The sequence below is a fragment of the Miniopterus schreibersii genome (assembly GCF_964146895.1).
Source record: "Miniopterus schreibersii genome assembly, chromosome: 8".
In the NCBI taxonomy this organism is placed as follows: Eukaryota; Metazoa; Chordata; class Mammalia; order Chiroptera; family Miniopteridae; genus Miniopterus; species Miniopterus schreibersii.
In genome coordinates this window covers 20543515-20559649 of record NC_138109.1, presented here as the reverse complement: position 1 = coordinate 20559649, position 16135 = coordinate 20543515, and the positions used below count along the sequence as shown (strand labels likewise).

General features: G+C 37.9%; 1 protein-coding gene across 3 annotated transcripts in view; it reads right to left on the bottom strand.

Annotated features, from left to right (window-relative positions):
• The window catches only part of THRAP3 (thyroid hormone receptor associated protein 3), a 48709-nt gene that overhangs the window by 16181 nt on the left and 16393 nt on the right, over positions 1-16135 (bottom strand). For all 3 annotated transcript variants that reach the window (XM_081144899.1, XM_081144900.1, XM_081144901.1), the window contains one exon: positions 3644-3815. In XM_081144899.1, coding sequence (XP_081001025.1) covers positions 3644-3780 — 137 coding nt within the window. In that variant the 5' untranslated portion in view covers positions 3781-3815. The remainder of the gene's footprint in view (positions 1-3643; positions 3816-16135) is intronic.

The window sequence follows — 16135 nt, the reverse complement described above, 5'->3', positions numbered from 1 at the left end:
GCTCTAACCACTGAGCCAAAACCAGCAAGGGCAATTATAGCACATTTTAAGTGCAGATATATTTCTACAGTGAAAGAAGCAAGGATGAACCACAAGCTGTGGTACCCGGACAGCTAACTGTTCAGGCCCTTTGGCCCCTATACTGCTGTAACACTCTATTCCCCATTCTATTCACCTCTATCTTTGCAGGGCTAATTTCTTAGATTCCACTAAGACCTGGAATTGTAAGAACACAGTAACAGGTCTAAATCAAAGAACACTTAAATACGGACTTAAGAGAATGCATCTGTTCAAAGCTTAAAAGATTTCTAACTGAAATCAGATCAGCAAAGCATACAAATAGTTTTTTTAATTAGGGACCTGGAAATGGTCGCACTATTTACATCCGTTTCTGTGGCCAAACTACAAGATGTTATCTAGGTGCCACAAGAGGGCACTATCTGACTGTAAGACGCCAAAATACACAGGAGATTAGCAGAGAAACTACAAAACAAGCCCCTCCCCCATGTGCATCTTTCAAGTCAACCTGAAGCCTAAGTGTCGTGTTCTTTATTGTTTACAAATATATAAAACTCTAACTTTGCAATGGCATATTTCCAGAACCACGGGTATTCAACAGTAACCTAACTGTAAAAATTACATGTCCATGAATGCCAGGCTTGTCAGTGACAGGGAGCTTTGTTTCCATCAAAAAGCCAAAATCCACTGGGGTTCTTGGATACCACCTGTCTTGTCAACTATGCTACAGACCATTAACATTAACCACTATTCCTAAACAGTTAGCTAGAAATATGTAAAGTTACTAGAAAATGCTTTCCAAAGATACTTTTTTTACATATAGAATGAAAACCCTTCAGTTACTCAGCAGGCCTTTTCTCATAGCAGGTCTGACTGGAAACCGATTCAGTTTATTTTATAAATAACTCCATTTAGTAAATGTGACAGGCTTTAACAACAAAATGGCATTTTTAAAGAAGAAATTTACATTTAATTTAATCTAAAGAAAATAAAGTAGAATTAGTTTTCCACTCCTTATTACCTGCAGTGCTCAGGTTCTTCATCTACCCCAAGATGAAGAGCAACTAACCAGCAAAATGCATCATACTGCTTGCTGGTTGTTAATGGTTTCTATTTTAGTACAATTAAAAAATAAAACTTACCTTCCACACTTTTCATTTGAAAACAGTACAATATAAGAAAAGAAGAGAGGCAGACACAGGCTATGAAACTGAATGTGACCCGATTAAGTGGCTACACTTGAGAAAGGTGCTGCACCACCAGCACTAAGGAGGGTTTAATTCATGCTGCCATCCTCAGAGGCTACTGCTGCTTGTCACCAATTACTAGTGAGGGCCCTGAGGCATAATGCATATCCAAAACCTGCAGTCACTGCACAGATGCAGGAACATGAGTCTTTGCAGATTGCAAATGAAGTTATTTACAAAAAGTCATTTAAAAGGATACAGTCTGTGAAATACAAGAAAACAATCAATTTTCTCCATTTCTGTAGAACTCAGCAGTTAATTTAAAGGCATGGTTTCTCAAACTCTCCTGATAGTATACTTTCCTTGTAGGAGAAGGAAAACAAAAGGAAAAAAATCATGAAACAGATAAGCCAGAAATAAGAATTGAATATCCAGTGGCAAATTTATCTGTTTCTAAAAAACAGAGAAGTGAGACTAGAATCAAGTATAAAAACACGTTTCCTAGTAGAGAAATTCCTCCAAAATAATAATCTTCTATAAGATAGCACATAAAGTGGCTCTAGACCTACCCAGACCTACCCCAGCACATAGTGCCTGTCAAAGATAGTTTTCCCTCACTTGCCAAGTCAATGACCATGCCAAGTGATTTATAGAGTAAGAGATCTGTCCAGACAGATCTGCCCAAGTTCTAGCTATCACAAGTACTTCAGAGGTGGTTAATACTTTTCAATTTGATTTGTGTCAGTTCTATTTTGTCTCTCAGTTTTGGTTGTATAGCCTCTTATTTTTGAACCAATTGCTTAGTTTCCATTTAGTATACAAAATTTTAAAAAGTTACTTTTCAAAACCAAATAGGCTAAAACTGAGGTTTAATTGGCCCAAATCAAAAACTCTGGGTGCAAGGTAGGAGTTACTAAGAGTCTTTGCTCAGTCCCAAGGCCTTAACTTCCTAAGGTAGGTGTAAATTTATTTAGTGGGTTTTCCCTCTTCCTTTTTGGGGGGGTTGAGAAGGTAGGATAGAGTTTTACTTATTTAGACTCTCACACGACTGGGTAACAGACAGACTAACTGGTCTAGGGGTTGAACAAAGTTTGGGATGAAAATGCATGGCCAAAAACACGAGAAAAAACGGGAGAAGAAAAGTTCAGAGTGATTACGCTCAAGGTATAATGTTATCTTTCAAAAGAAATCAAATCTAATATTCTTTTGAGAGAGACTCAAAATTTGTGACTTCTTGTTCTACATTATATTGGAGTCATCAATACTTATGCACACTTACTTTTTGTTCAACCTCTGGTCTGATATTAATTTTCAGGCAGGCTTCTCATAGATTCCATTTAAGAAATTAATTTGTTCTTGCTGGGAGGTGTGGAAAAAAATCCCACCAACCATTTGTTTAAGACTCTTTTAGAATTACTCTGGAACCATCAAAAATAAAGCTTTTAATAACAACTTTTCCTCAGGTTTCTTTTAAATTTCATAATCAATTCCATTAAGAAAAGGATTCTAAAGACTTATCAGAAATAAACAGCAGGGGTTCCAAGTGGAAAAAATGAGAAATTAATTCCTAGCCTAATACAATTCTGACAAAAAATGAAATTGTGCAAAGATTCCCATTTTGGTATTTAAATACATCAGTATTTCCCTAATGCACATATAGAAACCTGTATCTACTGAAAGGTTCTTATCTACTCACAAAAGAAAATTGAAACAGTTTTAAAGAACAAAAATCCCAACTCACTACACATCATGAGAAAAAAATGCCGGAGGTTTGGCACCCTGTTCCAGGACATAACCGAAATAGGGAAAGCCCACCTAAAGGTGTGAAAACTGACTGAATTAAACAATACTGGCAATAAATTCAAAAGAATTATTTGCACATTTAGTGAAAGTGATGTCTACAATAGTGATTTTTAGATTAAGTTTTAAGATGTATTTATTAAACAGATGCAGCTTGTTAGTAACTGGCACATCGGGTGTATACAAATGACTCCTGATATGTCTTTCAAGGTTTATTTTGGTGAGTTAAGGCTTCTTTTCCTTGCAGTGTTGATCATACTATTAAACCTCTTAGCTATCTTTTCTTTCCTGATGAAAACAAACTTTGGTCCAAGGCTCCAAAAATACTTCACTGAAAAATCATCAGATGTAGAGATTTGAAGCAAGCAGCTCAAATAAATATAAAATGTTCTTTCTTCCAAAGTAGATGAGAAATAGTATGTGCTGGCAGAGGAGAAAAGGAATTAGGCAAACAGTACTGCAAGCAAGAGCTGATTTGGATTTGTAACATTTGAAGAAACCTGGAATATCTTAGAGCCCAACCTCCACCTCCAGCCAACCACCCCTGTCCCATTCACAGAAAGAGTCTAACAAAAGATCGTCGAAGACCCGTGTGGCCAACGCAACGATTATCTCAAAATACAATCACATGCGCTTACCTCAGCCTTCGCTTCCTGGAACGAGAGACCGATCGACTCCGGGACCGAGACTTCGAAAATGAACGAGAACGAGATCTTGATGCAGATCTTGAACGAGAAGATCGAGATCCAGACTTGGATTTGTTTGTTTTTGACATCTCTGAAGAAAGGGTCAGTCACTTTTCAATTATACCTAATGTAAGAAAATAGAGTGCAAACATGAACTTCTCTGGACACTTAGAAACAAGTTTTTAAAAAATACAGATGAAATAACTGATTTAAACACACACACACTCTCTCTGCCCTTTCATCAAGGAGGATTTGACTTCTAAGCAGTACAATCCAAAAAGACCAAGCCACAGCAGCAAATGGAAAACCTGACATGTAACTCGAACTAAGTAACACTATAAAATACTGGCAAAAATAAGGAGAGTTAACAATATTTGGTGCACAGTCTTTTCTCAATAAACAAACAAGCTTTGCAAACTAAGTTAGCTAACCTGAAATGACATGAGACAGGCTTCCCAGTTCTAACAGAGGAAACTATATGCAGTGATATCTTGGTTATGGTCCATCTTAGAAATGGTACATGTGACCCATTTCTCTAATCCCTGGACCTTGAAGTCACGAGGCATATCCTTAGTATTTATTTCCAAGGAAAAGGTTTTAAAAGTGCAAGAATATTCTCAAATATTTTAATACCACAACATGTATGTACTACATCTAGTAAAATACAGGATAGTAATCCATAAACACATGCGGGATCAAACCAGCAACCCAGGTACACGCCCTTTGGCTGGACATTGAACCCAAGAACCCTTCGTGCGAAGGCCTGGCGCTCTAACCAATGAGCCACACCAGCCAGGGTGCAAAAAGGGCATCATTACGTCCCGTTTTAAAGATTTAAACCTGGCCAACCTGGCTCCAAGCCAGTGTTTTTAACCACTATTATTCCACCTCTGTAGAGCTATGTCTGGCACACATAAGTCATTCACAGATCCATAGAATTAATTAATATAAATTCTTCTCTCCACTCTTACCAAGTTTAGGATCTGGTGAAGGAGGTGAGAGAAAGACAAACTAAAAGATGATGATTGTTTCTAACTATTATATTCATAATTTTAATAATTTTTGGATAGGCACGAAGTCCAGGAAGCTGCTATAACTCCAGCTCATAGGAAATAACCATAACCTCACAGACATAATTTAGAGAGGTCTGAGAAACTGACAGGAAGCCAGAGACAAAGGGTGATAAGTAAGAGACTGCTTAATGAGGACACCAAAGACCTATAGTCTAGAGCCTGCCAAAAGGATCAAACTATTGTATGTTCTACCAAGGTCAAAGACACTTCCATTTGGAGCCAATTTTTGGCAGCAGTGTCATTGTACAAAGCCAAGGTAGAGGAATAAGTTACTCGGGGATAGGAGGTGAAGGTGTACATGAGCAATTTACAGAAACTGAATACTGAAAATATTTTGTTTTGCTGGTTGGCCTTCAGCATATTTTGGGATTCTCTCTCTGGGTTCATTCTTGCTGAATGGCTTTCTTCTGTCACAAGTTTAGGGATATCTTTGCCTAGCAACATTGCTTCCCATCTTCAATTTTAGCTTGGGCCAGAAATAAAAATCCTTTTAGATCACTTACACAACAGGTGGACTTTAGAAGAAAGAACAGGTAACAGAGGAAGAAGAAATACTCATTTCAACCCCCAGAAATTGTAAAGTTAAGAAGTTAATTTTCGCCTGGCCGGGCGTGGCTCAGCAGTTGAGCGTCGACCTAGGATCCAGGCGATCGGGGTTCGATTCCCGGTCAGGGCACATGCCCGGGTTGTGGGCTCAATCAATGACTCTCTCATTATTGATGTTTCTCTCTCTCTCCCTCTCCTTTCCTCTCTCTGAAATCAATATAAAGATATATTTAAATAAAATTTAAAAAGAAGTTAATTTTCATTAAGAGAAAAAGTTGTCATCTAAATACATACAGAGCCAAACTTAACACGTCTACACATATTAAATTTATTAGAATGGACAAGTAAACTCCAGAGTGGCAATACTGCAACAGCACCCCCACTCCTACTCCTGGAACTTCTTTACTGTGGATTGAAACTAACTGTAAAAATATCACTGTACCTTGAGAATTAAGTGGAATAACTTTGGGTGATACAAACAACAGCTGGAAATAAATCAATAAAACACTTAACTCATTCAAGAGGACTCTCTCTAGACAGTGGTAAACAAAGGTAAACTAAAGGAGACTTGGTCCTTGCCTTCATGGAGCTTCTGATCTAGGCGCACACAGATAATAAGCAAGCAAGCAAAATTGTAGTTACAAATCCTGGTAAGCACTAGGAAGAAAACAAAACACTACGTTGGCAAATATATGCAGTGTAGTAGTTATTTACACAGGGTGCTCAAGAGGTGGTATTTAAGCTGTCACCTGAAGATTAAGAAAGAGCAAGTCGCATGAAAAGAAAAGAAAGTCCAAAAGATGTGAAGCTTCTTCTCTCAGTATAATAAATATTGTGTGTGTGTGTGTGTGTGTGTGTGTGTATGTTAGTATAAGGCAGGGATGATTGTAACTAAAGCCATCTGATCAAATTACCAAAATTCATTCAGAACTCTCAATTCTATTTTGAAGACCTTCAAACTTCATATACATATAACTTTTCCCATTTTTAACATTTCTTCAGTGTTGTGCTCTAAAAATATGAGAAGTGAGACGGATAAATACTACCTTGGAAATCAGTTTAGCACCTTTTACATGTTACAAGTACCTAATATTTAGTTTCTGTTCAAACTATAATTTCCCCCAAAGAAAGTTTTGCTTCTTCAACAATGCCTACTCTTTCTGGCTGACCATGCTGTTTCATTTAGAATATTATGAAAAAGTGCCGTCCCTACAGAACTATGGCATAATATGAAAGCTCATGGCTATGATATGTGCCTCAGGTAAAAACATGTCCCCTCAAACATGACTATTTTGGGTAAAAAGACTCTCACAATTAAGGTAAGGTAGCCATGTTCCTACACCAGCTTTATTTTAAAAATCTACCTAGTGACCAATACTACCTATTTGATAGTAATGATCAATACTTAGTATCTATTGACAGGAATGATCAATACTTACTATCTCTTATATGTTAGGATGCAGAAATATAAGACCTAGTCCCTAAACTCCCAGGTAAGGGGCTGGTATAATCCAAATATCCTCAACTTTCCAACATTCTTCAGATGACGTGGTTTCATATCTACACATTTACCCTCTTTGCCACAAAATCAATCCCTGTTTGTTCTCCTTCACTGGGATGCTCAGAACTTAATGTGATTCTCCAAATGTGGCCTAATTTAGAACTATTTAGACACTATTAAAGCATTCTAAGATTTCGCTTTCTGGCAGCCACACCACATGTTGATTCCGAGTGAGCTCTGAGTCACTAAGCCCTGAAGTCCTTTTTCATAAACCTTCTTCAGCTGCAAGATGTCCTCCTCCTCCATCTTATATTTATACAACTGTTGTTTTATTCCTCCCCTTTTATTTAAAACCCAAGTGTAGAATTTCACACAACCTTTTGAAATAATTTCCGATACAGTTTTGTCACTTAGAGCAAGGGTTCATTTTCAAACTGTTCCACAGAGCCACTTGAGAGGAGTTTCTAGCCCCATCACCCTTTCAAAGCCCAGCCTTCTCCACCCAAACCACTTGTCTAACTACCAAGCACATCAATGGTCCTTGAAAGAACATAGCTCTTGGGAGAACAGATGCATTTTACTTAAAACAAAACATGATCTTAAGAGGTCTTAAAAGATATATAATTACATGGCTTTTATATCATTAAAAACACAGATCTTATTTTTCAACTCCAAGAAAAGGAACAATGTTGGCAGAGAAGGCCAAAGCAAGCTTCTCTAAATCAAAAACCCTTAAAGAAAAGAAAGAATTAAATTACTCCTCTCCCCTCCCCTTCTCACTCCAGATTAAGTTTCTTCTTAGTGTCCTTAGTGCTATGCCAGCTTTATGCTTGGCACATGGTAGATGTCTGCTGAATTCACCAGAACAAACATTTTGGGAGTATTTACTACAGTTTGCCCCATGTTTGGAACCCTGTGGGTAGTCTGAGGTTATATTTGGTAGGAGATTGGGTTCCTAAAACTAAGTAGTGTCAAATAAAGCCTCTCAATTGACCACCCTGGGGTTTCAACCTTGGCAGCTTAACTGGCCAGGCTACACAGAAACTACACAAGTATCCTTCAATCCATAAATACTAGGCTCATATTCAAAAAGGTCTTCTCAGAAAATACTTAGCTGCTTATTTTTACAGAAACAAGACTTGGTGGCACCCCCTCCCGGGAGCATACCCACACCTTTCCCTTCCCTCTCTTCCTCCCTCACAAGCGTTTATCTCCTAAACTCTAAGGGTTCCCAGGAGACTTGCAACCAGGGGAGCAATGGGCAGTGGTGGCTCGTTCCAGGCTAACCACCTGGACCTGTCTCCAAGGTTCCCTTTTCTCTGACTTCTCAGTGAGCCAAAGAGCCACGTCTAGGCTCATTTCTTTCCTGTAACATTTCTAGAGACCCAAAGCAGTCCCACCTGGGCTCTCCTATTGCTTCTATCCTAAGCTGGCCCTTGTTTCACTGTCCCCAGATTTAATAAATGTACTCTCAGAAAAATAAATAAAATAAAGACAATTTACTACTAGTCAAGCAAATAAAAATGTAAGACAAATATACTATAACCTGAAAACAAGACGGTAACATAAAACAGGCAGACCCATTGCTACCCTACTATGTAAAATCAATTCAAAATTAAGTCCTTTAAAGCTCTCTCAACCCATGGGAGGATATGGGAAGTTGAGTTGAGCTAGGGAACTAATGGTAAATAGTTTGAGCTCTGGATAACTACACCTAGGTGGTGGTGTTTTTTAATTGAATCTATTAGGGTGACATTGGTTAATAAAATTATATATGTGTACAATTCTATAATACATTATCTGTATATTGTACACAGAACCAAGTCAAGTCCCCTTCCATCACCATTATACCCCCCTTTACCCTCTTCTACCTCCCTATATGGTATACTGTTTTAAATAGCTTCACTGCTGTAATATGTCTGCACAGGGCTTTACTGGGCAAGTCATTTTTTTTTTTTAATATATCTTTGTTGATTTCAGAGAAAGAAAGGGAGAGGAGGAGGAGAGAAAGAGAAACATCAAAGATGAGAGTCATTGATTGGTTGCCTCCTGCATCCCCCCTACTGGGGATTAAGCCCGAAACCCGGGCATCTGCCCTGACCAGGAATTAAATTGCCATCTCTTGGATCACAGGTCGATGCTCAACTGCTGAGCCACGTCGGCAGGGCCAAATCACTCTTTTTATTTCCTTTACTCATTCCCATTAATATCAAACTTACTATCTCACAAAATATATTCAGTTTCTTCAAGAGATGGCGTGTACCTTAAAGGGCATATTCAGAGCATTTCTCATGGTGTTAACTCTTATTTTAAGGTCCACATTACAACCAATTTATGACCAAACAAAGTCCGAGGTGTTCTGATAAACACCAGCCTCCTTTTCTAGCAGCAATTGCTTCCCTGCAGCAATGAAGCAAAGAAGTACTTTTACCTTATTTTCTTAGGTTATTAGACTGCATTAACATCACAAAACTTGGATTACTAATTCTTACTCTAAGGGATCATAACAGAAAAACCAAGTGTTAATTCAAGAAAGCAGGAGTGTTACAAAGGACAACATTTATTTTAATGTTTAATTTGGGTTACAGGACCCAATTAAGATCTAGGTCTAATGAATTTCAGGACAAGACCAATAAATATCACCCTTTAAAAGGAAACTAATGGTCAAAACATTGGACAAGAACAATCACCTATGGAAATCTTCCCAAGAAATAACCCTACAAAAAGAAATACAAAAATCTCAGCATAAGACAGAATCCTTTCGGGTCTCTAATTTAAGATGTAAATACCAGAAGATATCATCTATGACATGAATGTATAAACACAAAAGTTTTAGTAATAAATACTGAATCTTAAAAGTGAGAAATTGAAGTTCAGAGAAAAAGGCGGCTATGGTTTAATGACCCATGATAATTAGCTAAAGAAAAATATCCACCTAGAAGTATGGGGACCACAGAGTTCAAACCTAAAAGTTTACAGTCAAATAAAAATATTTTTGCCTTGTTTCTGGATGAGATAGGCAGGGGATGTGGAGGTGACATTTGTGTCTAGCAATGCAAAGTTTATAGAGAATTTATGATGATAATGAGGAAAAGGATTTTAAATTGGGACTCTCCTGAAAGGCCAGGATACATTATTTCCTCAAGTAGGATAATTTAGCTACCCTGATTTGATGGATTATGAACATCTAGCTCCCCTTGCTCTGTATCTTGAATACATTCATCAAACACCCTTCTAACTTAGAATTTGGTCTCTGGATGGACCTGCCTACCAGGAAAGACTGCCCTAGGTAAATACTGGCTTTCCTGGAAGATCTGTATCTACTGCAAATTGATTCCCTAGCACTTTGTCAATAACAATAGCTAACACTTACTAAGAAGTGCCAGACAAGGAGCTACAAACCCTCTGCATTATCTCACTTACATATACAAACCTCATTAAGTACTATGTTCTGTACCTGTTTGACAGAGGAGGAAATGAGGACTTACAGTTGGTAACTTGCCCTCCAAAGTTCAGCTAAGTTACCTAGTGAACTTAACATAGCTAGTTAAGTTCAGAATTCAAACAGATGTTATGCCAGTCACCATTACTGTTTGGGCTACTCCCATGGTATACCCCACCCATCAGTCTCTTGTGAATTTGAACAATTAAAAATAAAAATCAATCTCAGAAACAAAGTTATCTTGAACCAGGAGAGCTCAGATGCTTAACTAAAGCAGACAACAGCTCTCTTCCCCTACCCCTACCTCTAACTCAACATATGCAAAAAATGGAAATAGGCTCTGCCTGAAATCTGTCTCAGAACTTCCAGTGCAAAACAAGTCCCTTGCCAAAGACAGCAGGAATGTTTCTGCTAGAGATGATTTCAGAGAGCTTAAACTAGGAAAGCTACAGCCAGTTGTAGAGAACAAAGAGCTGTGTGTAACAAGAGACTAATAACAAGAAACATGAACATAACCACCAAGGGTAATAAAATGGTCCTTGCTTGAAAAAGGATCCATCCCCCAGAGGGGCAGCTCAACACCTGCCGCTTTCTGGGGGAGTTCCCTGTTGTAGAGCTTCCCTGTTACATGAGGCTTTTCAGCACGGCACTGCTCTAAAGATAAATCAGAAAGGGCAGGAAAGTACAAGGTGAAAAATTTTAATAGTAAGCCTGGTTGCCAGGTACACCACCCCCCCACAGTCCTAGGCAACCATTAATCCATGTTCTATCTTTACATATTTGCCTATGGGGGATACCTCAGGGGTTTTGTGACTGGCTTCCTACACTTCGCATATTTTCAAGATTCATCGGTGTTGTAGCACGTTATCAGTAATGCATTCCTTTTTCAAACCAGGATATATCACATTTTATTTATCTATTCATCAGCTGATGGACACTGCAATTGTTTCCACTTTTTAGCTATTATGCATAATGCTGCTAAAAACATTCATGTACATGTTTTTGTGTGAAGAATTTTTTCTCTCTCTTGGGTACACACCTAGGCGTGGTGCTGCTCAGTCAGATGGTAACTCTATGCCTAACTTTGTGAGGAACTGCCAGGCTACATTCCAAAGCAGCTATATACAATTTTACATTCCCAACAAAAGTGTATGACGGTTCCCATTTCTCTACATCTTCAACACTTGTTATTGTGTCTTTTTTATTACATATAGCCATCTTAGTGGGCGTAAAGTGGTATGTTACTGAGGTTTTGATTTTTATTTCCCTAATTACTAGTGATGTCAAGCACTTTTTCATTTGTGTATTGGCTATTTGTACACCTTTTCTGGAGAAATGTCAATTCAGATCCTTTGTCCATTTTTAAACTGAATTATTGGGTTATCTGTCCTTTTACTGAGTTGTAGTTCTTCATAAATTCTGGATACAAGATACACGTTTTGCAAAGTCTCTCCCATTTTTATAAAGGTGGTCTTTTCATTGGGTTTTTGCTGGTTTTTTTAAGAGAGAGGAAGGCAGAAGGAGAAACATGGATGTGAGAGCAAAATATCTATTAGCTGCCTCCTGCATGGCCCCTATGGGGATAGAGCCCAAACCCGGGGCTGTGCCCTGACAGGGTACTGAACTGGAAACCTTTGGGTGCATGGGGCAATACCCAACCAACTGAGCCACACCTGAAAGGGCTGTCTTTTCGTTTTCTTGATGCTGACCTTTAAAGCACAGGGTTTTAAATTTTTATTCATTTTTTATGAAGTCCAATTTATCTCATTTTTTCTTTATTTTCTTGTGCTTTTGATGTCATGTCTAAAAAGGGTTTGCACAAGGTCACAAAGATTTTCTCCTAACTTTTCTTCTAACAGTTTTATACTTTCAGCTCTTACATTTAGATTCATGATACATTTTGATTTAAATTTTGTGTTATGGTGTGAGGTAAGGGCCCAACTTCATTCTTTTATTTGTGGATATCCAGATATACCAGTACCATTTGTTGAAAAGACTATTCTTTCCCTATTGAAATGTCTTGGCATCGTTGTCAAAAACCAACTGATCATAAATGTGAAGGTTTATTTCTGTGCTTTCAATTTTATTCCATTGATCTGTCATGCAGAGTCTTGATTACTATAGCTTTATAATACATTTTGAATCAGAAAGTATAGGTTCTCCAACTTCTTTTTTCAAGACAGTTTTAGCTATCCTACTTCCCTTAGAAAATTCTTGGTGAAAAAGACACAAATGACTGAGATAAAGAAAAGATGCACAAATTAACCAAGAAAGAAATTCACTATTTATAAAGGATTATAGGCAAAGCAGTGGGTCTGATTTGTGCTCTGTATGCCTCTGGATAGTTAGCGATAAGACAGCAGAGCTCAGGTGAAATATTACACATTTACTATTTTACACTTTTCTCAGATTATCCTCTACTGTGTAAGAGGGAGGGAAAGAGGGAAAGAGAATCAAGAACAGCTGTGCATATCTCTAGCATAAAAAAAAAATTCTGGGGCTTAGTACTAAAATTCTCAAACTTTAAATATTGAATTAGTCCTAGCTGGGTAGCTCAGTTGATTAGAGCATCATTCCAGTATGCCAAGGTTGCAGGTCTGACCCCAGTTAGGGCACATACAAGAATCAACCAATGAATACAGAAATAAGTGAAACAACAAATCGATGCCCACTGCCCCAAAATCAGCCAGGCCCAGCAGGGTGTGGCTCAGCGGTTGAGCATTGACCTAGAATCCAGGCGGTCAGGGTTTGATTCCCGGTCAGGGTACATGCCCGGGTTGCAGGCTCAATCCCTAGTCAGGGGCGTACAGGAGGCAGTTGATCAATGACTCATCATTGATGTTTCTATCTATCTCCTTCTCCTTTCCTCTCTCTGAAATCAATAGACATATTTAAAATAGAAAATAAAAAATAAAATCAGCCAGTAATTTTTTAAAAAAGAGAATCATTTATCAGCAAATAACAATCCAATTTAAGTTCAAACACATTTAAAGTAAATTCCAAAGTGCAATGTTAAGCTATCTCCTATTTAGAGGACATGAGTAATTCAAAATATCGATACCATTGTGGGAAGTTTCATCAACTTGTTTTTAGAAGTGTGAATACTTCATAACAGCTGAGAAAATTATTATGAGAGAGAAGAAAATACAAAATAAACTACATTAAACCTACACCCCCAGAGAAACAGTATCTGGCAGTTGATTCTTATGTCAGGGTAACTGCAGAAACAACTATGTATATTTATTCACTACATTAAAAAAAAAAAAAAAAAGAACTTATGTTAGCTATCCATGGATACATGGATAATTTTTCTAAGCGAGCATTAAGAAGTTTCCCTGAGGGTAAGCTCTGAAGTAACTTAAAAGTACAGCAATTAAGGAATGGCAAGCCTGGCATAAAAGTACACATGGATTATTTATAATAATACAAGCATTTTTCCCGTAGGTCAAGAATACTGTCAATATGGGAAGTACTGGGCCAGCTCATAGACACAAAGGTTCAATTCCAAGTCCTTCCAAAAAGTCCATCTCTGTCCTTCCTTTTCTAACCTATGTATTTCTTTGGGTGGCAAACAGGAACAGAGTTACCTGTCTCTTAGAAAATTCATGCCAAACTGCATAGCCAAAAAAATAATAATGACTTTCAGCTATCACTTCAAACTTGAAAAGGGGTAATTCCTTTCTAACGCTATTGCTACTTACTCTGAATGCTTTGGGTTGTTCTGACCTGTTCTGACAGAGGTCATCTCCAAAAGCCACCAGAGACCCTGTATTCTGTGGGTAGGTGGGCTCCTGTCTATCAAGCAGGGAGCTGATCTTACCTCAGTGTCTTCTTGACTTCCCTCCCTTCAAGCCCAAGCACCAGTCATCAACTAAAACAAAAGATGTTGCTCAGCATCCTGTTTGGCTATTGTAAACTGCTTTCTTTTCTCCCACCCCTCTGACCCCCCAAAATATCAAGACCCCTGGGGAGAGAGAAGAGCTGATTTTTTTCATTGCCACTGGTGAGCACTAAAAGCTGAGAAAAATAACTGGCACCAAGCAAGTGTTCAAGCCCCTTATATGAGAAAAACTTACCAAAACCAACTAATAGTCCTAACAAACCCAGAAATCCTTATCTGGGGCAACTTTTTACCTCTTTTTTCATCAATAAAATGAGGATTTCAAACAGTTCTATACTGACAAAAAAAACTTAAAAGTTTGCACAAATTGAGCTGGACATTCTTCATCCCTACCTTCAGCCATGTCCTAAAAGAGGAATTAAATGGTAAGGGTTAAGCTTTTGCTTTTAAAAAAGAATCATCCCTCCACCCCCATCCCATCAACTCTGAAACTTACTGTAGAAGAAATCATTTATAATTCATACCATATTCTCCTCCTTCACAAAAACTAGCCAATCTGCCTGAAAGTAGATTGATATTAGCTGATCAGAGGTTTGGCCACGTACTTTCTGACTATAGTTAATTTTAATCACTTGCATTAGGGCAACCTACCTACACTAAATTCAGGCAGCACCACCCTCATTAGGGAAAGATGAGTCCCCAGCAAGTCAGGACTGTGCCACAGAGTCCTGTCTGGGTGAGGACACTGCTGCTAGCTTCTCTCCATCGCAGAGCCATCGAGAGGTCACAGTTCCTTCCTGCTCTTCAGAGTAAATGAGTTTCTTGTCCCATGCCAGTGACATGGCAAACTCCACCCCTTCCATGTTTCACTTTTTAAAAGCACCAGACTGTATTACTTCTCAATAACTTTTAAAGGTAGGAAAAATTCAATGAGGTATGTATTTTCCATTTGGCACAGAATATAGCATGCAGAAGGGCACTAATTATTCCTAGCCTTACTTACAGAATCAATTTCATGAAGCTTTTTTATTTATTTATTTTAACACCAGAGAAAATATTAAATAATGTAAGGTCATGATGACAAACCTCTGCTGGGAAATCCCTTTCTTCATTCTTTCAATCAAACTGCTGCTTCTCCCCCAGTAAGAAATGAAAACATACAGAAGTCTTAAAACAGCTCGGATATTATACAATATTCACAGAAAGCAATCAGTGCTAGAAAAATATGAAAAATACACACAAATAATGAAGACTCAAGTCACGAGCTTGAAAAAGGCTAGTAAAAGAAAACGCATGCAAAGTTTTTTTTAGTATATTAAGTATGCCTCCTAGAGGTACGCTGAAGGAATAACAACTATGTAGGTGGTAAACTCCACTTGCCAGCAACCTGTGTTTTAAGTACAGTTTATCTGATATCGTCACAGCAAAAGGAGGTAACTTAGAAAAAAAGAGGAATTCTGAAGGATTTTAAGTAATAATCTCTGTAAATTTCAGCTTATTCTTTTGTGAAATGTGATAATACTGGACATGCAACTTATTTTTGAAGATTTCAGGATGGATAGTAGGTTCAGCTTTACAAACACAAACAGGACATTGCACTAAGAGGTACTTACTGGAAAGGTAAGTACACAATCATTTCACAATATTTTAAATATTTTTGCTTTCTCCTTAAAACAAGTTTCACAATCTCTGTACTTCATAGTTACTTTGATAAGACTGGTGTGAATATTCTCTCCAAAAATACCACGATCCAACAAGTACCAGAATTGTGTTCTATCAGAATTTATTGAACACTTGCCCATACCATGCATTATGGCATATGCAGCAAACAAGAAAGACAAGTTCCTTGTCCTGCTGAATTACAGGTAGAAAATTATCTTTTATCTCTTCGGGCTCATAATTTGACTTTACAAGTTTTCTTTTGCTTGTACCAGAGTAAAGGTAGAAAGAATACCACTAGTAGTGAGAACTTTTCAAGTCACATCCTCTCTTTGAACTTAAGTTTATGTTAAAGAGAGGGCAACACTTCAGTTAACAATGT